The following is a 26,296-nucleotide window of genomic DNA, read 5'->3' on the forward strand; positions in this document are numbered from 1 at the left end:
GAGTCATTCAGCTCTGCCAGGCTGGAGTGCATTAAAAATAAACAAACAACAACAACAACAAACCCTTAAAGGTGCTATTTGTAATTCTGCAGTAGTTTGTTGTTTTCTCTGAGCGACCATGAGATCTTTTCACAGTAGGACTATAAAGCTAGAAATGTGTCCTTCACGTATACTAAGTTAGTGGGATTTTTGTTTGTTTTAACATCTTTATTGGAGTGTAATTGCTCTACATTGCTGTGTTAGTTTGTGCTGTATAACAAAGTGAATCAGCTATACGTATACTTATATCCCCATATCCCCTCCCTCTTGCGTCTCCCTCCCACCCTCCATATCCCACCCCTCTAGGTGGTCACAAAGCAACGAGCTGATCTCCCTGTGCTATGCGGCTGCTTCCCAATAGCTATCTATTTTACATTTGGTAGTGTACATATGTCCATGCCACTCTCTCACTTTGTCCAGTTTACCCTTCCCCCCCCCATGTCCTCAAGTCCATTCTCTACATCTGTGTCTTTATTCTTGTCCTGCCCCTAGGTTCTTCAGAACCTTTTTTTTTTGTTTTTTTTTTTTTAGATTCCATATATATGTGTTAGCATACGGTATTTGTTTTTCTCTTTCTGACTTACTTCACTCTGTATGACAGATTCTAGGTCCATCCACCTCACTACAAATAACTCAATTTCGTTTCTTTTTATGGCAGGGTAACATTCCACTGTATATATGTGCCACGTCTTCTTTATCCATTTGTCTGTCGATGGGCATTTAGGTTGATTCCATGACCTGGCTATTGGAAACAGTGCTGCAATGAACATTGGGGTGCATGACTCTTTTTGAATTATGGTTTTCTCAGGGTATATGCCCAGTAGTGGGATTGCTGGGTCGTATGGTAGTTCTATTTTTATTTTTTTAAGGAACCTCCATACTGTTCTCCATAGTGGCTGTATCAATTTACATTCCCACCAACAGTGTAGGAGAGTTCCCTTTTCTGCACACCCTCTCCAGCATTTATTATTTGTAGATTTTTTTAAAAAATAAATTTATTTTATTTATTTATTTACTTAGTTTTGGCTGCGTTGGGTCTTGGTTGCTGCGCGCGGGCTTTTCTCTGCTTCCAGTGAGTGGGGGCTCCTCTTCGTTGCGGTGCATGGGCTTCTCATTGCGGTGGCTTCTCTTGTTGCGGAGCACGGGCTCTAGGTGCGCGGGCTTCAGTAGTTGTAGCATGCGGGCTCAGGAGTTGTGGCTCACAGGCTCTAGAGCGCAGGCTCAGTAGTTGTGGCACGTGGGCTTTGTTGCTGCCGCGGCACGTGGGATCTTCCCGGACTAGGGCTCGAACCCGTGTCGCCTGCATTGGCAGGCGGATTCTTAACCACTGTGCTCCCGGGGAAGCCCTGTTTGTAGATTTTTTGATGATGGCCATTCTGACTGGTATGAGATGATATTGTAGTTTTGATTTGCATTTCTCTAATGATGGATGATGTTGAGCATCCCTTCATGGGTTTGTTGGCCATCTGTATATCTTCTTTGGAGAAATGTTGATTTAGGTCTTCTGCTCATTTTTGGATAGGGTTGTTTGTTTTTTTGAAATTGAGCTGCATGAGCTGCTTGTATATTTTGGAGATTAATTCTTTGTCAGTTGCTTCGTTTGCAAATATTTCCTCGCATTCTGAGGGTTGTCTTTTCATCTTGTTTATGGTCTCCTTTGCTGTGCAAAAGCTTTTAAGTTTCATTTGGTCCCATTTGTTTATTTTTGTTTTTATTTCCATTTCTCTAGCAGGTGGGTCAAAAAGGATCTTGCTGTGATTTATGTCATACAGTGTTCTGCCTATGTTTTCCTCTAAGAGTTTTACGGTGTCTAGCCTTACATTTAGGTCTTTAATCCATTTTGAGTTTATTTTTGTGTATGGTGTTAGGGAGTGTTCTAATTTCATTCTTTTACACGTAGCTGTCCAGTTTTCCCAGCACCACTTATTGAGGAGGCTGTCTTTTCTCCACTGTATATTCTTGCCTCCTTTATCAAAGATAAGGTGACCATGTGCGTGGGTTTATCTCTGGGCTTTCTTTACTGTTCCATTGATCTATATTTCTGTTTTTATGACAGTACCATACTGTCTTGATTACTGTTGCTTTGTAGTGTAGTCTGAAGTCAGGAAGCCTGATCCCTCAGCTCCGTTTTTCTTTCTCAGGATTGCTTTAGCTATTCGGGGTCTTTTGTGTTTCCATACAAATTGTGAAATTTTTTGTTCTAGTTTTGTGAAAAATGCCAGTGGTAGTTTGATAGGGATTACACTGAATCTGAAGGTTGCTTTGGGTAGTATCGTTGTTTTCATAATGTTGATTTTTCCAATCCAAGAACATGGTATATCTCTCCGTCTGTTTGTATCATCTTTAATTTCTTTCAATCAGTGTCTTGTAGTATTCTGCATACAGGTCTTCTGTCTCCATTGGTAGGTTTATTCCTAGGTCTTTTATTCTTTTTGTGGCAGTGGTAAATGGGAGTGTTTCCTTAATTTCTCTTTCAGATTCTTCATCATTAGTGTATAGGAATGCAAGAGATTTCTGTGCATTAATTTTGTAACTTGCTACTTTACCACATTCATTGATTAGCTCTAATAGTTTTATGGTAGCACCTTTCGGATTCTCTGTATAGTATCATGTCATCTGCAAACAGTGACAGTTTTTCTTCTTCTTCTCCAATTTGGGTTCCTTTCATTTCTTTTTCTTCTCTGATTGCTGTGGCTAAAACTTCGAAAACTATGTTGAATAATAGTGGTATGAGTGGGCAACCTTGTCTTGTTCCTGATCTTAGTGGAAATGGTTTCAGTTTTTCACCATTGAGAACAATGTTGGCTGTGGGTTTGTCATATATGGCCTTTATTATGTTGACGTAAGTTCCCTGTATGCCTACTTTCTGGAGGGTGTAGGCATATCATAAATGGGTGTTGAATTTTGTCAAAAGCTTTTTCTGCATCTGTTGAGATGATCATATGGTTTTTATCCTTCAGTTAGTATGGTGTGTCACATTGATTGATTTGCATATATTGAAGAAGCCTTGCATTCCCGGGATAAACCCCAGTTGATAGTGTATGATCCTTTTAATGTGCTGTTGGATTCTGTTTGCTAGTATTTTGTTGAGGATGTTTGCATCTATGTTCATCAGTGATATTGGCCTGTAGTTTTCTTTTTTTGTGACATCTTTGTCTGGTTTTGGTATCAGGGTGTTGGTGGCCTTGTAGAATGAGTTTGGGAGTGTTCCTTCCTCTGCTATATTTTGGAAGAGTTTGAGAAGGATAGGTGTTAGCTCTTCTCTAAATGTTTGGTAGAATTCACCTGTGAAGCCATCTGGTCCTGGGCTTTTGTTTGTTGGAAGATTTTTAATCACAGTTTCAATTTCAGTGCTTGTGATTGGTCTGTTTATATTTTCTATTTCTTCCTGGTTCAGTCTCGGAAGGTTGTGCTTTTCTAAGAATTTGTCCATTTCTTCCAGGTTGTCCATTTTATTGGCATAGAGTTGCTTATAGTAATCTCTCACGATCTTTTGTATCTCTGCAGTGTCCGTTGTTACTTCTCCTTTTTCATTTCTAATTCTATTGATTTGAGTCTTCTTCCTTATGTTTTTGATGAGTCTGACTAATGGTTTATCAATTTTGTTTATCTTCTCAAAGAACCAACTTTTAGTTTTATTGATCTTTGCTATCGTTTCCTTCATTTCTTTTTCATTTATTTCTGATCTGATCTCTATGATTTCTTTCCTTCTGCTAACTTTGGGGTTTTTTTGTTCTTCTTTCTCTAATTGCTTTAGGTGTAAGGTTAGGTTGTTTACTTGAGATGTTTCTTGTTTCTTGAGGTAGGATTTTATTGCTGTAAACTTCCCTCTTTTGCTTTTGCTGCATCCCACATGTTTTGGGTCGTTGTGTTTTCATTGTCATTTGTGTCTAGTTTATTTTTGATTTCCTCAGTGATCTCTTGGTTATTGAGTAGTGTATTGTTTAGCCTCCATGTGTTTGTAGTTTTTACAGATTTTTTTTTCTTGTAATTGATATCTAGTCTCATAGCATTGTGGTCAGAAAAGATACTTGATACAATCTCAATTTTCTTAAATTTACCAAGACTTGTCTTTCTGGTGGGCTGGACCACGTCTGGTGGTGTGTTTTGGGGTGTCTGTGAACTTATTATGATTTTAGGCAGCCTCTCTGCTCATGGGTGGGGTTGGGTTCCTGTCTTTCTAGTTGTTTGGCTTGGGGTGTCCAGCACTGGAACTTGCTGGTCATTGAGTGGAGCTGGGCCTTAGCGTTGAGATGGAGATCTCTGGGAGAGCTCACGCCGATTTATATTACATGGAGCCAGGAGGTCTCTGCTGGTCCAAAGTCCTGAACTCGGCTTTCCCACCTCAGAGGCTCAGGCCTGATAGTTGGCTGGAGCACCAAGACCCTGTCCGGTGCATAGCTTTGGGGAAGTCTGAGATCTTCTACCAGCGTTCAGTAGGTGTTCTGTCGGAGTTGTTCCACATGTAGATGTATTTTTGATGTATTTGTGGGGAGGAAGGTGATCTCCACGTCTTACTCCTCTGCCATCTTGAAGGTCCTCTCTCTTCACACCTCCTGTTTCTAGAGGATCCACATTTCATCGGGAAAGGACATAAATCTGGCAGTCCTAGCCCTTCCACCTTTTTTCCCTTTGTGCTTAGTCTGTTTCACTTGCTCATAGCGGGCCCCATGCAGAGGCCTTGCCCCTGGCCCTTCAGACCAGAGTTCCTCAAGAAATGGCTGAACCGACACCTCAGCTCGGGACGTTTTCTGAAGCTCCTCACAGGACACTCAACTCAAGATGGCCTAAATTAGTGGTTTTTAACCCTGTCTGTATGTTAGAATCAACCAGGCTTTAAAACATTACAGTTTGATATCCTGCTGTCCCTTTGAGATACTCCCTTTTCTAGCATCCAAGATGTCAAAATGAGGATATGAGAGCTAGACTGGTTTAATATTTTGAATTTTCTGGGTCTTCTAGTAGGAGCAGTGATCAACTCTGCTAACAGAAGAGGAGCCAGAAATCTGAGTGTCATGTTGATGCAGGATTTTAAAGGGCAGATGAATAGATTCCCACCTGGTGTGGCTGGGGTAGGGGGGTGATGGCCACCATCAAGGAAGGCAGAGCAGTGTTCAGGGTCCAGGTGCATCCATTTGTGAAACTCCACGTCACAGCCATACTAGAGAAGGGACTGTGTGTTCCTTTATTTTGAAGATAAAGCAGGAGTCAAAGTGAATGTTAAGCAAAGGAGCAGTGAAAGGTTTTGCCCCAATGGAACCTCTTGTAAAGAAGTAGGCAGACCGTGGTCCAGGAATCTGCCGCATCCAGGGCTGCCTGCATTCTGTACTTCTTCAGTGCATTTGTGAAAAGTACCCTGATGGAGATTATTTGGTCCTCCATGGAAGATACAGATGCCTGGGCTTCACCCCCAGGAACTTCTATGTAACTGGTCTAGAGTGGATCTTGGGCATCAGTTCCCCAGATGATTATAAAATGCAATTAATACACCGAGAATCTCTTTTAAACGTCATGTGCTTTCACATGCTGCCAGTCTGAAGTCTCGGCTAGATGTCGTGTCATGTGATTCATTATGTTCTGATTCTTTGAAAACTGTTTATTACTGTTTGAGATATCTGGTAACTCTGTTGAGGAGAATACTGACTAATCAGGACACCTCATTCTTCTGCCATGATTATTGTAATGAACAGAGGGCATTTTATCACTGACCTTCCTGAGAGATGTGTTTAACCCGAGGTTTCTCAGCCTTGGCAAAACTGACACGTGGGGCTTGATAGCCCTTTGTTGTGGGAGTTGTTCTGTTAACTGCAGAATGTAAGCGGCATCCCTAGCGCCTGTACCCACTGAATGCCAGTAGCACCCACACTGCTGTGTCAACCAGAAATGTCTCTGGACGTAGCCACATGTCTTCTGGGGGACAAAATTGTCCTTTCTTAAGAGCCACTGGTTTAACCCCGTGAACAGTTTGGAGGTACTGTACTTATATTAGTTAGGATTAGATTCAGCTGAAAATTATAGAAAACCCACAAAATAATGATGCCTTGTCAAAGTACAGAGGGTTTTTCTTCCTCCTTGCTTAAGGGAAGTCTGCAGTACCCAGTCCAGGGCTGGTGCGGGGCCCCGCCTTCCTCAAGGACCCAGGCTCCCCCTGGCTCACTGCTCTGCCATCCTGTGTTCCGGAGTCCTCCTGGCTCAGGATGTTCTCTAGGGTGCCATCCGTCATATCCAAATGCTAGCAAGTGGGATGGAGGCAGGGAAACATGGTGGCAAAGGTTCTGTACTGCTTGTCTTTTAAGGATATTTCTGGAAGCTGCTACATGACACTTTTGTTTATATTTCATTGGTCGAAACAATTGAGAAAAAGCAAGTAGTCTCATTCTGGGCACCCTTAGGCTTCGTTAAAAGTGGTGGATTCTATTACTGAGGAAGGAAAAAGAATGGGTATGGAAGAGGCAAATAGCTGTTTTTGCTACAGTACTTCATGTTTTATAGTTATAGTGAGGCAGGATAGCACTGTTTCCCACACAGGCATTGGAGAAATGGCTGCTTCCCTGGACTGGGCATTTGCCAGGGTTAAAGAGATGCCAAGCAAATGCTCAAGAAAGGAAAACTTTCTTTGTTTTTAAGCTACCATTTGTTGAATATCCAATATGTGTCAAGCACAGTGCTAGGTTCTTTATAATCACCATCTGATTGTTATAACCACCACGTGAAGTAGGTACTGTGATTCTCATTATTTGGTTGAGGAGAGGAAAGCGACTTGTCCCAGATTACAAAGCTAACAAGTAACAGAGCTGGGATTTGAATTCAGGTCTGTCAGACTTCAAACCCCATATGTAAAGCTGGGTAACTTGCTAGCCAGGTGGGCAGAGAACAGCAGTGACACATGGCCCCAGCCTTGTGGGATTTTCTGCAAGTGTGGAGATAACTCTCTACTGTTCGTGAGCCTTTGCAGGCACTAATCCTTATGTAGGGAGCAATACCATCAGAAGTACCATCATCTTTCTCTGCCAGAGAAACAAGTAGTAAGAAAGAAAATCAGAGCAGCCTGTCACTGCCATAATCTCATTTACCACCAGCCCAAATCTTTGTTAGATTTTTCAGTTCTATATTTGTTTACTTCTGACCCTCATTTAAACAGCAATGTGGAGAATCTAAAAATAGATAGGAGGGCTTCCCTGGTGGCACAGTGGTTGAGAGTCCGCCTGCCAATGCAGGGGACAGACACGGGTTCATGCCCCGGTCTGGGAGGATCCCACATGCCGCGGAGCGGCTGGGCCCGTGAGCCATGGCCACTGAGCCTGCGCGTCCGGAGCCTGTGCTCCGCAACGGGAGAGGCCGCAACAGTGAGAGGCCCGCGTACCGCAAAAAATATATATATATAAATAAATAAAATAAAATAAAATAAAAATAGATAGGAAATTCTAATAATGAACGAAAGGTTTAAAATTAAAGAGATTAAGGATTATTTAGTTTGGAGAAGAGAAGGGGAACCTTTTATCTAGCACGTACTGAGATTGGTATGGTGTTTTTCAGTTTTACCATACTAAAGCAAGAGGCAATGGACATAATGAATGGATTAACTTAAGAGATCATGACTAGCAATGGGTTACTGAGGGGTTGCGTAGTATTTTTTCTTTCGATATCATAAGGGAGTGGATTTTCAACTCTGAATCAGTTTAGGTGCATTTGTACATGAGGATAATATTAAAAGTATTAAAATTCTTAAAATTGCATGCTTCTGTGTAGAAGAATTTAAATTAGTTGAATGTGCAGTGTTTTGAACAGTGATTCTGAAAATGTGAATCTTGCAGTAAAATAGGATTACATTGTAGAGGAACAAGAAAAAAGAAATCAAGCATACCTAAGACAACCTGCTGCAGCGTGTTAGAAATCACTGAGTGTGTGTGAAATGCTGAGGAAGGCTCGTGTGGGTGGACAGGGAGATGGAAATTCGTAAGTGTAAAACAGAAGCCTGGCAAATTTTTATGAAAAGAATAAATGAATATAAATTTAGTTTAAAAAAACACATTATAATGTGAGGCTGCCTATGAAAAGTGTTCTGAAATATCTTTCAGCTTTATGAAAAATAAAAGTACATTGACTTTAGAATATAACTGCTGCTAGTGTCTGAGAAATAGCAGAGGGCACAGAGGGGTGGGAGTTAAACATACCCGAGAACACAAATTATTTTCATTTAGGAGGAAAGACAATTAAGTGTTGGAAGCAATGTAAAATTTGATATGAGAAGGGGAATCTTGGTATGAAGAAGTTTATGATGTCTCTGAAATTAAAGAATACATTATGTGCTTGTGTTTGGAACAGCACTGGTGCCGTGTTAGGTGTGGGTAGAGTGTTACCTGCTTTCTGAACGACATTTAGGACCACAGGTCAGTTCATGTAAAGCACTTGGCCCAGGACCTGCATGTTCCTAATTGTTAGCTGACACTATTATTGTTACTGTTTATGATCATTAGACTAAGGATCACAAATAGATTTAGTTTCTTTGGGAAGACTGGGCGGTTCCTAATGGCCCACTGGGATGCAGTGTTTCATCTTGGGGTTTGAGGAGGCCTAATGAATAGCAGTGGTCCTCTCTCCATCCTGAAGGCTGACCCATCTTAGGGCCAAGAAATAAGGCAAATGAAGACCACAGTGTCACTCTTATTACTGGAGATCCTGGACAATGTAGTTTATATATGCAGGCAGTGCGCTCTCTAAAACTGAGTTTCACGATTAGACATTCTTTCCCACCTGTCACTGCTGGGTCGGAATCCCTCTCCTTGTCCCCGCTGCTCCCTCCTTCCGTCTCCCTGGTAGGTGCAGTCTGCTTGCTGGCTGCCCTTTGGAGGCAGAGAACACACGCCCTTAAGAGGAAGGGGAACAGAAGGGCTGTGCTTCACAGGCCCAGTTCCTCCTCTGCGATCAGATTAAAAGCTTATTCCTCTCTGGGGAGGAGAGGAGAGGAATGAGTGAGAGGTGGAGGGAGGCCAGAGATGGTGCTTCTTGGACTTAAAACATGAAGAGTTGAGGGAGGGGGGAGGTCAATAGGTACTGCTTGTTTATTTAAAAAACAAAGACAAAAATTGTGCTGAGTGCCTCCTCAACAGAAAAGAACTTTATGGTTCACAAGTAGAGAAGGCTGGAGACTTCCCTGGCGGTCCAGTGGGTAAGTTTCCGCGCTCCCAATGCAGGGGGCCCGGATTAGATCCCTGCTCGGGGAACTAGATCCCACATGCGTGCTGCAACTAAGAATTTGCATGCCTCAGCTAAGGAGCCCGCATGCCTCACCTGTGAGCCCACATGCCGCAACTGTGAGCCTGCGTGCCTCAACAAAGATCCCGTGTGCTGCAACTAAGACCTGGTGCAGCCAAAAAAAAAAGGTAATGAAGGCTGATGGAAGGGTGGTAGTGAAGGGTGGAGGAATGGATGTAAATAACCTCGAACATAGGTAATAGTAAAATGAATGAAATTATTAGGAAGCGATGAGTTCTGTTTTTGTTCTTTTTTTTTGTGGTACGCGGGCCTCTCACTGTTGTGGCCTCTCCCCTTGTGGAGCACAGGTTCCAGACGCGCAGGCTCAGCGGCCATGGCTCACGGGCCCAGCCGCTCTGTGGCATGTGGGATCCTCCCGGACTGGGGCATGAACCCGTGTCCCCTGCATGGGCAGGCGGACTCTCAACCACTGTGCCACCAGGGAAGCCCAACGATGAGTTTTGAGTACTTTTACTTTTAAAAAACAGTAGGTTTGTGTAATTTAATTTTAATAATGATGGGTTTAATTGCTGAAATGCAACAGCCAGCTCTCCTGAGCCGGCATAGGCCTCGCAGGCTGACTTCAGCCCAGCACTGAGTAGCAGCAACGTGCGCTCTGTCTTGCGATTCCCCAGCGCTTGACAGAAATGCAGCTCTTCTAGAGGCCGAGGAGCATTCGCAGCACAAGAGGTCAACCTGTAGTGACCGGTCCAGCACCAAGGCAGACCCTGGCCACGAACACAGGCTCAAAGGTCCGGCAGGCCTGGATTTCACAGACCTGGTTTGCACTGTGGCTTCACTGCTTGCGGAGTGCATGGTCTGAGGCAAGTCATTTACACTCTGAGCCTCAGTTTTAACTGTGAAACAGAGAAAATAGCTCCTACTTCATAGGGTTGTTGTGATAATTAAATGAGATGATGCATGTAATGTGGGACATCCAGGCTCCCAGTAAGAGCTGAAAAAAGTTCCAGCTGTCAGGAGCAGGCTAGAACACGCTCAGGCCCCGACTTGAGCGGGGTTAATGGGTGAGCCGAGATGACAATATCTTCTTTCAGAAAAACTTTGTTCAAAATGTATAAGAAGGGCTTCCCAGGTGGCGCAGTGGTTGAGAGTCCGCCTGCCGATGCAGGGGACACGGGTTCGTGCCCCGGTCTGGGAGGATCCCACATGCCGTGGAGCGGCTGGGCCCGTGAGCCATGGCCACTGAGCCTGTGCGTCCAGAGCCTGTGCTTCACAACGGGAGAGGCCACAACAGTGAGAGGCCCGCGTACCGCAAAAAAAACAAAAGAAAATGTGTAAGAAGTCATTAGGACACTTTAGATATGGAGCTTAAAACTAGGCAACTGAAGATGATATTGAGTAGCCATTCTAAATGAAAATGCTTTAGGTGAGGGCTGGGAGTGGAAGATACTGCCGTGGTGCTAAACACACATCCGTAAATACTTTGTAACTATATTAATAGCTGATGTAAAAATATGAGGAACACAAGTAGAAACTAGATACAGACAACAGAGAGAAAACTTTGGCTTTCCTGAGGTTAGCTAAAGGGCACCAGCTGGCCTGTGGTGACAAAGCTTTGGCCGCTTCTGTAACATGTAATTTCTGTAGGCTCTGGGAACTAGAAAATGAATATATGGTAGTTATTTTAGGAAGATAAAAAGATATAAACAAGATCAAGAAAATAGAAATCACTTATTGCAGACAGATAAAAACTGTGAATACTTGGTGTATATATATTTCCAGATTATTTTCTGTATATATAACATGAATCCTGTGTGTGTGTGTGTGCGTGTGTGTGTGTGTGTGTGTTTGCATACACTCAGGATTCCTCAGGCTGCTCTGGTGCAGAACTTTTCTAGCTGGTATAACTCAAATACAGTGCATGGGTGTTCAGAGATGACTGGTCTCTTAAGCCCACGAGGTAGCTGGGTAGGGCCTGGGATGACTGTTCACCCCAGTGTCCTGATCAGATATTGTCACTTGCTATGTGTGCCACGAATGGAAAAAGGCTGGGAAACGTGCCTTAGACTCTCTGTGAAATCGGCTGCCCTCTGCACGCTAGAAAAGTGGAAAACAGGTTTAAAAGCCCCTTTAGCGGAAAGTGCCTCTTACTCCTCTGAGCCCTAACTGAAAATGTTTCCCCTGCTTGTGTTACAGCTCCGGCCGCTTCCTGTTTAATACCATTAAATGTGCCTCCTGAAAAGATAGCTCAGGACCTTGCTGTTATCCTCAGTAGTACTCAGACATAAAAGCTAAAATGATATACTTTTCTTTGTTAATAATATTGGTGAAGTTTAAAAATTTAACACCTAGTGTTATCAAGAGTGTAGGAAGATAGGCAACTTCATGTCCTGCTGGTAGGAGTAGAAATTATGGCCTTTCTGTTGCAGTTTTTATAATCTGAACAAAGGTCACAAAGTGTGCATTTTGTGATACACTCTTGTGATACAAAGTGTGCACTTTTTGATACATTCATTATTCATAAGAATTTATCTTAAGAAAATAACCATGATTACATGGAAAGATTTTTCCAAGAATGTTTCTTGTAATTTTATTTAAAATAGAGAAAAGCTCTAAATAATTAAAATGTCTAACAATAAGGGTTTGGTTTAAAAGGTTTTGGCTCATCTATACAATGGATTGCCATGTAACAATGAGGTTGCATCAGAATATTTAATAATATTGGAAGATAGTAACTATACATTTATAAATTAAAAAGGCTCTAAGCCAGTATTTATTAACATAAATCCCATCTTATAAAACAAAAAAAAATTGTGTTTGCATAGAAAAAAGTTTATAAAGATATACCAAATGTTAATAGTAGTTAACTTTGAATGTTGTGCTTTGTGTATTTTCCCATTTTCTTGGAAGAGCATACGTTACTTTAGAGAAAGTAAAAATGGGCTCGGACTGAGAAAGTAAAATCTGCCAGTCTGTTTATCAGGCTGGGATAACAGACACTAAAACCAGCTACCCAGGTAACAGGAAACAATACTTCTTCCAAATATATTCAGTGGCTGTAAAATGTCATAATGATTCTCCTCGCTTAGTGACTACTGCTTTCTTATCCACTGAGAAGCATTGCTCTCTAAATTCTATCAGAAACTTTGCTGTGTGAAATTATATCAGTGGGAATGACACATCCTCTTCTTGCCTGGAGGATTTCAGTCACTTTCACACAGAGAAGCAGTCTCATTTTAATCCAGAGGCAGAGCTGCAGATAAGGGGTTTCTGGACTCAGCATCCCACATTTATCCTAACTTTGTAGTTTCCAAGGCAGTGGAACCCTATATCCATCTGAAATTGACCCCTTTACAAGCCCCGCTTTGAGCCTGTCACAATGCTGCTTCCTTTAAATTTCATCCACACCCCACCCTTCCCCAGAATCCAGTAGTAACCTTATCTTTTGCTTTGTTTGGGGAGATGTCCCATGGTTCCTCTTGCTGATGGCAGTGGGTCAGTAAACCTGAGGCTGTTGGACTACAGTGACCCTGGTGGTCTTCGATTGATCAGGCTGAGACACTATTATAGTCCGGAAAAAAAATAAGGTTGCTTAAAATGGCTTTTATATATATTTTACAAGCATACACACATACCATCTCCCTAAATTGCACGTATCTGAAGAGTCAGCAGCAGTGTTAAGGAACAGTAATTGTTAACGGTCATTAAACTCTCACTGAGGGCAGGTGCTGTTCCAGATATTGTAAAGGTGTTCTCTCATGTAGTCTTCATAGCAACCCTAGGAGGAAAAATGCTGTTATTCCGCTTTTTGCAGATGAGGACTCTTCAGTTTTGAAAAGCTTGAATAATTTTCCCAGGGTGACACAGTAAGTGTCGAAAGCAGCATTTGAACACAGGCCATCTGGTTCCAGAATTCACATTCTTAGCTACTCTGACCCACTCCCTAAATAACCCAGCAGACCTTGTCAGTAGTGCTGTGGATGTGGGAAGCAGCTCCAGCTTAGCTAGCGGAAGTCACCATGGTTTCATTTCTTAAACACTTTAATCGAAGTCTCTTTAATGAAAACATTATCCCTAGTAGCCTAGTACAAAGTAGCCTGTGGCAACTCTGAAACATTATTTTTAAATTCCTGATTTTTTCTTAAACATTTGTGTGTATATGGTATTCTGTTCCATAATAGATCCTTGCTAATTTTGATATAAAATGATATTTTAAACCATTTACCATATGGTACACTTAGACTAGGGTTTGTCCAGCCTTTGACTCCCCTGAGACATTCCAGCATGTGCACACCCAAGACAGCTCTAAAGTAACACTTAAAAGGTGTGCCTGATGAGATGGCGAGACTAATTTTTTTGGTTTGGCTTCTAAGTAACTTGGAAATCAGTTCTAATAGCATCCCAAAGCTGTTCTGAACATTTGACAGTAGAAGGTGTTGATTTCTAAGGTGATTACTTTGAAGGACTGTGTAGCATTCAGACGAGATTAACATTGTGGGAAGAGTTCATCAAAACAGTCTTCTTCCAAGTCTGTTAATTCAGCAAAGTGTATAAAACTAAAGAGAGGCGAGGTGGCAGCTCAGAGGGACATTTGGCAGCTAGCTGTGTGTGACGTTTTCGTTATCCAGAGACAGGGGGTGCTCTGGGTAGGATCTTGCCAGAATTGGAAAAGAGCTGAATTCTTGGTCCGCTGCTTCCTCCTAAAACTTGAGTTTACAACGTCATTTTGGAAAAACGTACTAACAGTCTCTGCTTTTCTGATCAAGAGCGTGTTGACAAATAGTAGTCCTCCTGATTGTAGAGCCTCCCTTGGCACCAGCTAGGCCATGTCCGCCTCTGGAGGAGGAAGGCCAGGTGAGTGCCGGGTGCCCCCGAATACCCCCCAGGTGACTAAAAAGCCTGTACCGTCAAGGATGGCCAGCATTTGGATGTATGTGTTGCATGGTTTCGTGGAGAATGAGAAAGTCTCTCATTTCCTGCTTTGCCTCTTGGTATCAAGTGAAAGTGAATTCTACAGGTTCAGTAATCATCTCCAGATGCCTCCTGTGTGCAAAGCACCGTGTGAGGAGGGCCTGGTATTTGAAAAGATGAATCGCTTGCGGATCTTTGGATTCTTTCCCCGCCATCAAGGTGTTCCTTGTTCAGTGTAGGAGACCCCTGTGGGTGTAAATAGCTAAATATGAAGCAAGGTAGGCCAGAAGTAGAGTGTGAACAGCTGAAGAAGTGGGTAGGAGCAAATCTTTCATCCTGTAGCCGAGAGGAATCTACGAGGCCTGGGTGTTTGGGAGTGAACAGGATTTCAGCAGGTGAGGGGGGAGGCTGTGTGTGAGAGGGAGAAGAAGGGGAGCAAAGGCTGGGAGGCAGGAAAGAGCTGCGTTGCGTTTGTGGTGTTGCACATGGTCTGCTTTGGCCAGAAAATGGTATGTATCCAAGAGGGATATGGAAGGCAGTACGACTGGAAAGATGGTCTGGGCTTGGCCATGCTGATGTGCTTTGAAGGGCCTTAGACAAGATAAACACTAACCTATGTTGAATTTTAGGGCAGCCAGAAAATGGTTAAGAAGGTGAGCTTCAGAATCAAGCCCTAGGTTGTAATTTTGGCTGTTGTACTTAAAAGCAGTGAGACCTTGTATAGATTTCTTCATACACCTGCACTCTAATCTCTTCCTCTGTAATGTGGGGTTAATTACAGCACCTTGTGAGGATTAAATGAGATACTATAAATTGTTTAATCTGGTACCTGATGAAAGGACTCTGTTAGGTGGTGTTACTTTATAATTTTATGGATTTGTTTGAACATTTTACCTCTTTCTCAGACGGCGTGTATTTTCTTCAGTACCATTGATGACTTATTTGTCGCAGAGTGTGAATCACTAAGAATATCGAAAGAACAGATGGTTCAGAATGTTACGTGTGCCTGTTAAGTGTTACAGATGTTAACACTTATTAATGTAGCTCATTAATAAGTCAGTTTGGACTGCTATCACAAATATACCATAGAATGGGAGGCTCAAACAACAGTTATTTCTCCTAGTTCTGGAGGCTGGGGAGTCCAAGATCAAGGTGCTGGTAGGCAAATTGGGTTTCTGGTGAGGGCTCGCTTCCTGGTTTATAGACAGCAGTCTTCTTGCTCTGGCCTCATGCGGTGGAGAGAGCTCTCTGGCAGGGGGTCTCTTTTGTAAGGGCGCATACCACCCTCGAGACCTAATGACCTTTCAAAGGTCCCACCTCCAAATACCATCACACTGGGCATTAGGCTTCACATATGAATTTTGCAGGGGACACAAACATTCTGTCCCTAGCACTCATTAATATTTACTGCCAAGCTAGGTTCGGTTGGAGAATCCAAGACTCAATCCCTATCTTCCAGAGGCTCATGATCTAGTTGGAGAGAAAAAAAAGGTAGCATATCTTTTTTTATAGACAAAACCACAATTTTGTCTTAGGCTCAGACGTGTGACCATTTTAAAAAGAAGGGCGAGGCCCTGAACACACTGGACACACCATTTTCTTTGTTCACAACACTCTTTGTGGAAATGTGACTCTTTAAAATAACAGTATAAAATAGTAGATAAATGGGTACTATTATAGAGCAGAAGTAATTTAGGGTTTCAGCGAGGAGAAATATTAATGTGAATTAGGGGGATTGGGAATGACTTGAGGGAAGAAGTAGCATCTGTAAGATCTAATTAGGTGGACAAGAAGGGAGATGGTTTTCAGAAGGAAAGAGCATGAGCGAAAGCCTGGAAAGTGACTACAGGCTGGGGAGAGCAGTGTGGAAACGGTCGGGGCTTCAGTCCAGGCTTATATGGGAGTCGCGTGAGGGGGCCAGTGCCAAGGTGCAGAGCGAGCGGGAGGCTTGAGTGGAGGCTTCCTCCTCTGGGGGCGTCCCTGGAGGGGGTGAGCGGGGGTCGAGGAGCTGAGAGTGGGCTTTGAGGAAGGTGTTTTGACAGGGGTGCTGGGTGGGAGATAGAAAGCTTGACATCAAGGAGACAGACCGTTTAGCTAATGCAGCTGACCCACGGGTGAGAATGCCTGAAATAGGGTGGTGACAAGAGGAAGAGGAGGAGAGGAACTTATTTAAAGATTCAAAGGACTTTGAGATTCATATTTATGGGAGGGCAGATATCGGAGATGATGAGATCGCAGTGTAAAGGACAGAAGGATGATTAGGCTGGTGTAAAGAAAGCTTCCTGTGCAGGCAAGAAGGTAAGTCTGTTTGAACTGGCTGAGATAGATAAGCAGTTTGGGAACAGTTTTAAGATGACTTATAATTCTACCATTTTAATAGGGATGCCCTTCATTTTTATCTCTGTTTTGCGTTGTAGCCCTGGTTCACATACCCACATGCTTACGTATCTGCCATCATAAGCGTACATGCCATTTTGCATTTTAGAATCAGTGTGTCATTAAAATCTATTTTTATGTAGTCTTTCAAATATTATAGGCTGAGCGTTTTCCCCTTAGTCTGATATATCCCCAGAGCTTTCTGAAAGCAGATACCGTATTGGTGTTGTTCATTTCAGTGTGTCTAGAAACTGATTTAAAAAGTGTTTGTTTAGTGAAAGCATATTGCCCACATAGATTATTCTCATGCTTTTCTTCGTAGAAGTTTCTGCAACAAGCATATGTTTGGAGTTGGGTGACATGTGTTGGAGTTGAGTGAAAAGTCAGTGCTTTCTGCTTAGAGAACCTAAGTCCAAGGTTAAATTAAAGACTTGGTTAAGGAGTGTTTGACTTTGATGATTCCAGGTTTGTGTATGCTTCTTATAAGCTGTTTCCTCATCTGTTCATAACTGGCAGGAAAAATCACGTGAAAAGCTACTTTTTTTTGAAAAGCTACTTTTGTGTTTTACCATTAATGGAGGAATGAAGGCAGTTCCATGAGACAACTTTATTGATCATTAATGTCCTAGCAAGGCCTCCTTTTGGAGAACATCACCTGAGTGTGTATTCAGCCTGGAGATAACTTCTCTATGGATGGAGACTTCAGAGAGCTGTCTCTCAGTCAGACAGCATTTGGCCATGAGACGTATCGACGCACAGTTACTTAAACAAGTTAGGGATTTATTCTCCTCAATAACAAGATGTCCTGAGATGGACAGGCTGGGGCTGTTTTCATGGCTCAGTGATGTCACTGGACACCTGAACTCCTCCTGTCTTCTCCCGTTGCCACGTGGCTTTCCTCCTCATGGCTTCTGTGCTTTCATCCAGCTGCATCCTTGTTCCATGGAGGAAAATTGAGGAAGGACAAGGACAGAAGACTGAAAGGGCTTTTCCATGGAGTCTGCCCCTTTAAAAAAACCTTCCTGGAATCCCCTCCCGGCAAGTTCTGCTCATATCTCACAGGCTAGAACTATATCAGATGGCTGTCCCTAACTGCTAGGGAGAAGGTTAGCGTTTTGAGCTGGGTGCATTGCTTTCCCCTATAAATGTGGTCCAGTTAGCGGGGAAAAAGGAGAGGGAAGGGTGTTGGCAACCAGCAGTCTGCCAGAGTCTCCAGGTGACCGCTGGCAGTGCCCCTGACAGCCTGTTCTCTGAGGTGGTGAGAACGGGCATTGACATTCTTACCGCACAAGTGAAGAAACAAAAAGATGTAAAGTTGTGAGGTGTCCACGAATAGCTGTGACAGATGAATTCACGTCTGTCATCTGGGTTTTAGTTGAAAAGCAAAAGAACATATCTTGTGTTCTAAAAGCCAACCAAATGTAGCATTAAATCTTAGAATGCTGCAAAGTTTGTGTTCAGATAAAGAGTTAATGTTAAATAGCATTATTATAGGCAGATTCTTAATCAGTCAACATAATTAAGGGCTAAGAAACACTCAGGACAGATAAGTTTGGTTAGGGCAATACTTAATAATAATTAAATAGCACTTAAGAACTTGGGGTCATAACTCACCTGACTTGAATATGCTCAAAATAGCCACAATTCTAGGGTTGTACTTGGCACTAAAAATGTAAGCTTTTCTTTTTCCTCACACAGAGGTGACCTCAGTCACATGTACATCTACCTGGTGTTCTGCTCTAGTGGCTGTCAACTCTCTCTGTGCGTGGGAATGACCTGGGGAGCTTAGACACTGTTGACACCAGAGTCCCACTGCAGATGCTTTGAATCTGTTGGTCTGGAATGCTCTTCTAAGTGAGGAGTAATGCAGGAAATCACGAAGATGGTGACAGTGGGACTGGAGGGGAGAGGACAGCTTTGAGAAGTGTGTAGGACAGTACCATCCAGTGGAACTTTCCGCAGTGATGGACGTGTTCTCTTTGCACCGTCCACTGTGGTCCATGAGGTCCATGAGGTGGCTGAGCACTTGAAATGCGGCTGGTGCAACTGAGGAACTACAATTGTGGTTTAACTTAAGTAGCCCACGTGGCTCGTGGCCACTTCATTGGACAGTGCAGGCCTAGGAGGTAGGCTCTGGTTACTGGTAGGCCTAGGCTCTGGCTCTGGTAGGCTTAGGAGGTAGGCTCAGTAGGCTCTGGTTACTGGTAGTGGGGAGGAGAGCAGAGGTGGGGGTGGGGGAGAGGGAGCAGCTGATCATAACCTCAAGGTTTCCCTCTTCATTGGGGGGCCAGGTGGGAGTGCATCCGTACAGGGAATGGAGTGGGGGAAGTACGTTCTGGTCTCAGAAATGAGTAGCATATGGCCCAGCACCCGGACCAACGACTTCATCCATGTTGGGTGGTTTAATGATACTTGGGCAGGATTCACAGTGTTATAGTTGATTAGTACAAATACAGTCTAAACGCATCTCTGAAAATAGTACTTTTTTCCTATTCAATCTTTTCTTGTTTTCTCTTTTTAAAACTCAGGTATCAAATTGTAGTGGAAATAATCCAAGCAACTACAATTAGCAGCTTCCCCCAGCTGAAGAGGCACAAGGGTAAGAACCAGTTTGTTTTCTTCACTTAGACATACTAAAGGTTGTAGGTCTGTCTCCAGCCTTCTCTCTCCTGTCAGAGCTTTGACAAGTATGAGCATACATTTAAATATTTCAGATTTGTTTAAATAATGGTGTAACAACATAAGAGAAAGTAAGTGTAACTTCATCCTAATAAAAATCTTCGTTTGTAGTTCTGTGTTCCCTTATACACTTTATTCATCTGTAGTCATAATTTTTAGAATATTAGTCAGTACATATTCCTTCTCTTCTGTTTTTAAACTAAACATGGTTTCATAATTTTTTCTCATATTAAAATTTAATCTTAATATTCATTGATACTTCTATATTGGAACATAATCTTGATAGTGATTTGAATGACTTTCGTGAGTTGATATTTCATAATTTACTTAACCTTTTCCTTTATATTTTTATTAATTTTAAAAAAAATATTTATTTATTTATTTGGCTGCGTTGGGTCTTAGTGGCGGCATGCGGGGTCTTTCATTGCGGCACGCAGGCTTCTCTCTACTTGTGGTGCGTGGGCTCCAGAGCACATGAGCTTAGTTGTCCCTCGGCACGTGGGATCTTAGTTCCCCAACCAGGGATTGAACCCGTGTCCCCTGCATTGGAAGGCAGATTCTTAACCACTGGACCGCCAGTAAAGTCCCTCCTTTAGTTAAACATTTGTATTGTGAACATCTTTCCTCCTCTACTCTTGTAGATTTAAAAATATACATAAATATGTTCTATAATTTTTTCCTTTTTATTTCTCTTCAAATAAAGAGTTGGTTATCCAGGCTTTGATACTGAGGAATAATCAAGGTCTGAAGTTGGCTCCCACCTCCCTACAGTTTGCCCAGTGCTTCATTTATGAAGTTGCAGGACATGTCACTCTGTGGAGGGCAGAGAAGGTCAGGATTCCTAGCTGACAGGCACCAACACTACTACCTTGTAGGCTTGACTTCCCACGGAAATCTCCAGGCCCCCTCAAGTTTCTGTCTGGGAGTGGAGGGTCCCGAAAGGACAAGAAGACGTGGACCAGAGACTCTAACCTGTGCCCAGGTTTCTAATCAGCACACAGAGGCAAAGGGTGCTTGGGGACTTTTACTTGTCTTTCTGAGTCTCTGACAGAAGGTAGGAGCCATATTTAAAAAAAAAAAAAAAAAAAAAAAAAAGGGTATAGACTCTGAAGAGGCACTTACTCTTAACCTCAGCCCAGTGAGGAAGATTGCGCAAATGCATTCATTAAAAAATGTTTATTGAACGCTGACTAGGTGATTAGGATCCAGCAGTGGACACGGCGAAATCTCTGCATTCACTGAGTCCCTGAACTAGGCTGGGAGGCAGTCGGACAGTCAACAAGTAAAATGCACAGCATTTCAGACGGTGAGACGTGCCTTGGGGAAAAACAAGTTCTCTCTTCTTGTTGAACTGTGGCGAGGTGGGGGCCGGTGATAAGGAATGCTGGCTCAGCCAGAAGGGGAGGATTTTGCACTTGGATAGGGTGACCTGGGGAGACCTCGCCCAGGTGGGGACCTGTGAGCAAAGCCCTAGTGGCCCGAGGGGGTCTGGAGAAGGACAGGTGCAAAAGTCTGAGGCAGAAGCATGCAGACTTGCTTGAGGGGTGGGTGGGGGGAGAGAAAGCCAGAGATCAGAGGTGGCAGGAGACCCTGTCCTGAAGGGCCTGCCTTATGCTATAGGGGCTTCAGCTTTTACTCTGAATGAGGAAGTCTTGGGAGGCTTTTGAGCAAAGGAGATGTGATCTGATTAGTTCCTCCAAGAGTACAGGCTCTGCTCCTCTCCTTTTCCTCGTTGTTCCTGCAGAGAAGATAGTTTATTTTCAGACAGTTTGACAGACATTTTAAGGAGAACACTAGAGAGGGACTTCTTGTTGCCGCCACTGTCTGGCTCTTCTCAGTGCTTCCCCCTGTTGTGTGTTTAGTCAGAGACACCTTTCTTATCTTCGTTATTGTGTTAGTTTACTAAGGCTGTGTAACAGAGTGCCACAGGGTGAATGGTTTAAATAACAGAAACATTTTCTCATAGTTCTGGAGTCTCAGAGTCTGAGATCCAGGTGTTGGCAGCGTTGGTTTCTTTTGAGGGCAGTGATGGAAGAATATGTTTCAGGTCTTGCTTCTTGGCTCTTAGATGAGAGTCAAGCAGTACATCTTTGGCAGGACATCTGCAAAGACCTGTTTCCAGGTAAGGTCACATTCACAGGTACCAGGGTTTAGGACTTAAGCGTATCTTTTGGGGGGACACAATTCAACCCGAAACATTATAACTGGTAAGTTCAAGATAGCATTGTAGGGACTTGCCTGGTGGGGCAGTGGTTAAGAATCCGCCTGCCGATGCAGGGGACATGGGTTCGAGCCCTGGTCTGGGAAGATCCCACATGTCGCGGAGCAACTAAGCCTGTGCGCCACAACTACTGAGCCCTTGTGCCACAACCACTGAAGCCTGTGCACCTAGGGCCCATGCTCTGCAACAAGAGAAGCCACTGCAATGAGAAGCCTGCACACAGCAACAAAGAGTAGTCCTGCTCGCCGCAACTAGAGAAAGTCTGTGTGCAGCAATGAAGACCCAACGCAGCCAAAAATAAATAAATAAATTTATTTAAAAAAAAAGATAGCATTGTAGTTCCTCTTTCGTGAAAATGCTAGAAGCATTTATTTTCAGTAAGGTCTATAACCACATTAAGATTTGCTACGTTACTTTTCTTTTGGGTTAATTCTGTTACCAGTAGTTAGCTTTTCCTAAATTAGTCTCTTTTAAGTCTATAATAGGGTTTAGATTAAGAAGTAAAATCTCAGAAAAAAGTTGGGCAGCCAAAACCATATAGGCAATTTCAGCTACCGTGTGTCTTCATGTCCAGAACAAAGACAGGTTCCATGGAATCAGTATTCTAGCAAACTGTGTGGGTCTGTATAAGAATGAGGGGAAGTATAAGTGACCAAAAAAAGGTAAATTGGATTTCATCTAAAGTTAACAACTTGTGTCTTCCGCAAGAAAGTAAAAAGACAACCCTCAGAATAGGAGAAGGTATTTGCAAATCATGTATATGATATAGCGCTTGTATCCAGAATACATAAAGAACTCATACAACTCAGTAATCAAAAGACAACCCAATTGGATAATGGGCAAAGGATTTGTATAGGCACTTCTCCAGAGAAGATATACAAATGGCTAATGAACACTTGAAAACATGCCCTACGTCATTAGACGTTAGGAAAATGCAAATCAAACCTAATATGAGATACCACTTCACACCCACTAGAGTGGCTAAAATAAAAGACAGAGGGTGACACAGTGTCCAGGAATGATGTATAGCAATCAGGGTGTAGATAATGGTGGTGAAAAGGAAGGGATTGATAAGGAAGGTTATAAAGGAAAGACAGCCTAGTTGGCAACTAATTGGATGTGGGGAGGGATCAGATGGGGGGACATGATGGCGCTGGTACCACCTGCTGCCTTTGCAGATGAGGACATGGCTGTCCAGAGCTTACGTCTGAGGTCCCAACTCCTAGTCTGCTGCTGTTCCTGTGAGGTCCTGCTGCTTCAGGTTGGTGAGATGAGGTTTGGGTGCAGAAGAAGAAGTGCGGGAGCTGGAGTTTAGGAGGGCTTGGTTCTCTTGCCAGCTTCCCAGTGAAACCTGGGCACGTCCTTCACTTCTCTAGGCCTCAGTTTCCTCAGTCTTTGGGTTGCCTGCTCTTGGTGATCATAAAGGGTTTCTCAGTGAAGACACTCAAAGAGTCAGGAGATGTGTAGGAGTCTGGGTCAGGGGTGAGAGAGCTCACCGGTCCTGGCGTTGTGGACCTGGGATGACAGGAGGGTGGAGAAGTGCCCATCCGGCGTTTCTAAGCTGGGATTCATGCTGTGGGGAGAGAGCAACCCTGAGGAGAAGTGCTTGGAAGTGACAACAAAGAGGTAATAGTTAATCGTCTCCTATTTATGTGTATCTTTACACAGCCCATTGTTAGGAGAGAATAATGTGTTAAGAGTCTGAAGTGACTTCCCTCATAAATAATACCATCTGCTGTCTCACTCTTGAAGTTCATGTGTAGGTGGTTTCAGTCTTAAAGAATTAGGTTGTTATAATTTAAGTGCAGGTTTTTTGTTTGTTTGTTTTTTTTGAGGTACATGGGCCTCTCACTGCTGTGGCCTCTCCCGCTGCGGAGCACAGGCTCCGGACGCGCAGGCCCAGCAGCCATGGCTCAAGGGCCCAGCCGCTCTGTGGCATGTGGGATCCTCCCGGACCGGGGCATGAACCCACGTCCCCTGCATCGGCAGGCGGACCCTCAACCACTGTGCCACTAGGGAAGCCCATTTATTTTTTTAATAAAATGGAAGGTCAAATTGAACATTCCCCATTGTCCTTTTTCTTTTAATAAAATGTCCAGTAACATATTATTATTGGAAACAGTTCTTATTTCTCTGTGACCTTTGATGTACAGCTGTCACATAAAAAGTTACTTTATCTCATTCTTTCTCAAATTAATCTGTAATTTATTTCCAGACAGATGTTTTTTGTGTGTGTTTTTTTCCCGCCCTGTAAAAGGCACTACAGAAACTTTTATTTTTTTTTACCATTAAAAGGCTCACCTCAAATAGAATCGTTTTGTTGTTTTTTGAGGATAGTGCGATCTAGTGAAAATATCATCGAGCGGAGAATCTGGGGAAAGCCTCAGTCTGTGTGTTAACCTCTCGTCACCAGCTGCACCTGTCTGCACTGTTTCCTTAAACCTGGAAAATCGGGCTGTGCTCAGAGTGACCGTGTAATGATGCTGCCGGGTTGTGTGTGAGGTTTTAAGCAGTTTCGTTTCCAGTGTTGTTTTTCCTTATTTCCATGTCCTGTTTGTGAGTGGGAAACTGAAGAAGTTTAAAAAAAAGAATGACCAGGTGGAAGATACTAAGAATACTTAGGATTCAAACTAGAGATGGGAACTTTATTTATGAAAATAGTATATATATGCTAAAGTATAATTTTGTTGCTACATATAAATATGTTTCAGGCAGGTCTTTTTCAACTATAATTGTTGATGATTAAGAAATGGTATGCAATTGTGAAAATAGTTTGAGGATTCAGCGGAAAAAATGCCGTATAACAAGTGGGGAGAAATTACCTGATTGTGTTTCCTCTGAAACCTTAAGGAATTAACCAGCTGACTCTGCATTGACTTTTTTCAGGATGATAGAGTAGGGTCGGGGGGACCGCTTTACTTTGTATACACAGGAAGGTTCAAATAAGGCTTCTGAGCGTCAACAGACTCCAGCAAATTCACACAAAACTCTGTACATGTTTCAGGTTCATAAGCAGATTAGTTTATCTTAAATGCAGAGCAAGTTCCTCGCTTTAACAATGTAGAAATTTCAGTTTGATTCTTTTCTTGATGGCTTTTTTCTTACGGTATTTTGATCTTTTTAAGAAATCAGGTATCGAATGATTTTAAAAGTCTTTACAGTGCCTCAGCTAGTTTAACTGCTGATACAATTCTAGGGAAAGTAAATAATCATAAAAATAAAAGTTTTGAGACCATCTAACTCAGATCCTTGTCCTATGGGCAAGAAAATTAGGTATGGTTAGAGAAGGAGGTTCTTAGAGCAAATTCATAGATATTAAACAATTTGAAGCACTTGGTCTCAGAAGTTAAGTCTGCTCACAAAATTTTCTTGCCTCTGACCGTATTTTACCATTCATGCTGGTCAAACGTATTGGCGGAGGCCTGAATTTTACCCGCTAACCACGTCAACTTCTTGTTGGTGATGGGATTTGGGAAGTTTAGTAAGTCCAGCTAGCTAGTTTCAGTGAACATTTTTCCGTCTTCATCTTTGACTGTTCGGCAGCATCTTTGAGACATTGGTGACTACTGTCTTCCTGGGCTTTCAGCCTGCCCTGGCTAACACTCTGTCATTCTAGTTGTTTGTTTGTTTTTCTGCTTGCTTATTTGTCTCTATTCAGCTTTTAGATGTTGGAGTTCCTCAGGATTTGTTTCTAACTCTCATTATTTTATACCTGTGCTGTCCAATATAGTAACCATTAGCATATGTGGCTATTTAAATTAACTGAAAGTAAATAAAAATGTAAAATTTTGTTTCTCAGTCACATCAGTTATGTTTCAAGTGTTCAGTAACCATGTGTGGCTACCGTATTGGATAGCGTGGAACATATCCTTCATCACCACAGTTTCCTTGGGTGGCACTGCTCTATGTTCTTTGTCTGGTTAGTCTTTCCTTTATCTATATGCTGATGACTTCCCAAATTTCTATCTACAGAACCTCTATTCTCTGCTTTTCTACTTACCTACTGTTAACTGCACATTTTTATTTGGATATCAAAAGACACCTCCAAATGAAAAGGTAACTGGCCATCTTCTGTAGTTTCTTGTCTCTGTGAATGGCATTGCCATCCGTCCGAGTAAGTCAGAAACCTAGGAGTCCTCCTTGTTCATTCCTTCTCCGTCATGCGCTATATCTAGTCCATTATCGTCCCACAGACTGACCTCTAAATATATCTCAACTCGGCTCTTTCTCTGCATCACCATTTTCCACCACCCGTCTCTCTCGAACTAAGGCAGTAGCTTCCTAATTGGTTTCCTTGTATCCACTCCTGCCCCTATTCAATTTATTTTTCATACTGAAGCCAGAGTGATTTTTTAAAAATACAGATCTTAATCATGCCACCCCCATGCTTACCTTTCATTGTCTTCCCATTGTTCTTAGAATAACAATGCTTCGAAGCGAAACCTGCAAGGCCCTGCTTGCTCTGGCCCCATCTCCATCTTCAGCCTCATCTCCCGCCAGACCACCCCCTCCCTCTGAACTCCAGCCACACTCACTTTTCTCTTTCCTCAACTCACCCCAGTTCCTCCCGCCTCATATTCTTTGCACATTCTGTTTCTTCTTCTTGGAATGCTGCCCTACACTCAGTATCACTCTGCCTAGGTAACTCCTACTTATCCTTTATATTTTATCTCGAATTTCTCTGCTTTGTTCACAACACCTCCCCCCCCCCCCGCCCCCCGCTGATCCTGGGTAGATGAAAGACCACCTGAGTTCACACGACCCTTCACGTCCGTAGAGAAAGGACTCTGAAGGATATCTTCCTTCAGAGAAGGAATCGCCAGAAGTAGGTCTTCAGTCACTCAGCAAACATCT

The 26,296-nt window shown here is 42.9% G+C and overlaps 1 protein-coding gene across 15 annotated transcripts in view; it reads left to right on the top strand.

Moving 5' to 3' along the window:
- SNX25 (sorting nexin 25) overlaps nt 1-26,296 on the top strand; it is a 108,506-nt gene that overhangs the window by 40,046 nt on the left and 42,164 nt on the right. For all 15 annotated transcript variants that reach the window (XR_012328884.1, XR_004524319.2, XR_002173543.3 and 12 more), the window contains one exon: nt 19,071-19,141. Coding sequence is in view for 10 of the 15 variants with exons in the window: in XM_019921387.3 (XP_019776946.2) it covers nt 19,071-19,141 (71 nt within the window). In the remaining 5 variants the exon portion in view is untranslated. The remainder of the gene's footprint in view (nt 1-19,070; nt 19,142-26,296) is intronic.

Source organism: Tursiops truncatus, chromosome 21 (assembly GCF_011762595.2).
Source record: "Tursiops truncatus isolate mTurTru1 chromosome 21, mTurTru1.mat.Y, whole genome shotgun sequence".
Classification (NCBI taxonomy): Eukaryota; Metazoa; Chordata; class Mammalia; order Artiodactyla; family Delphinidae; genus Tursiops; species Tursiops truncatus.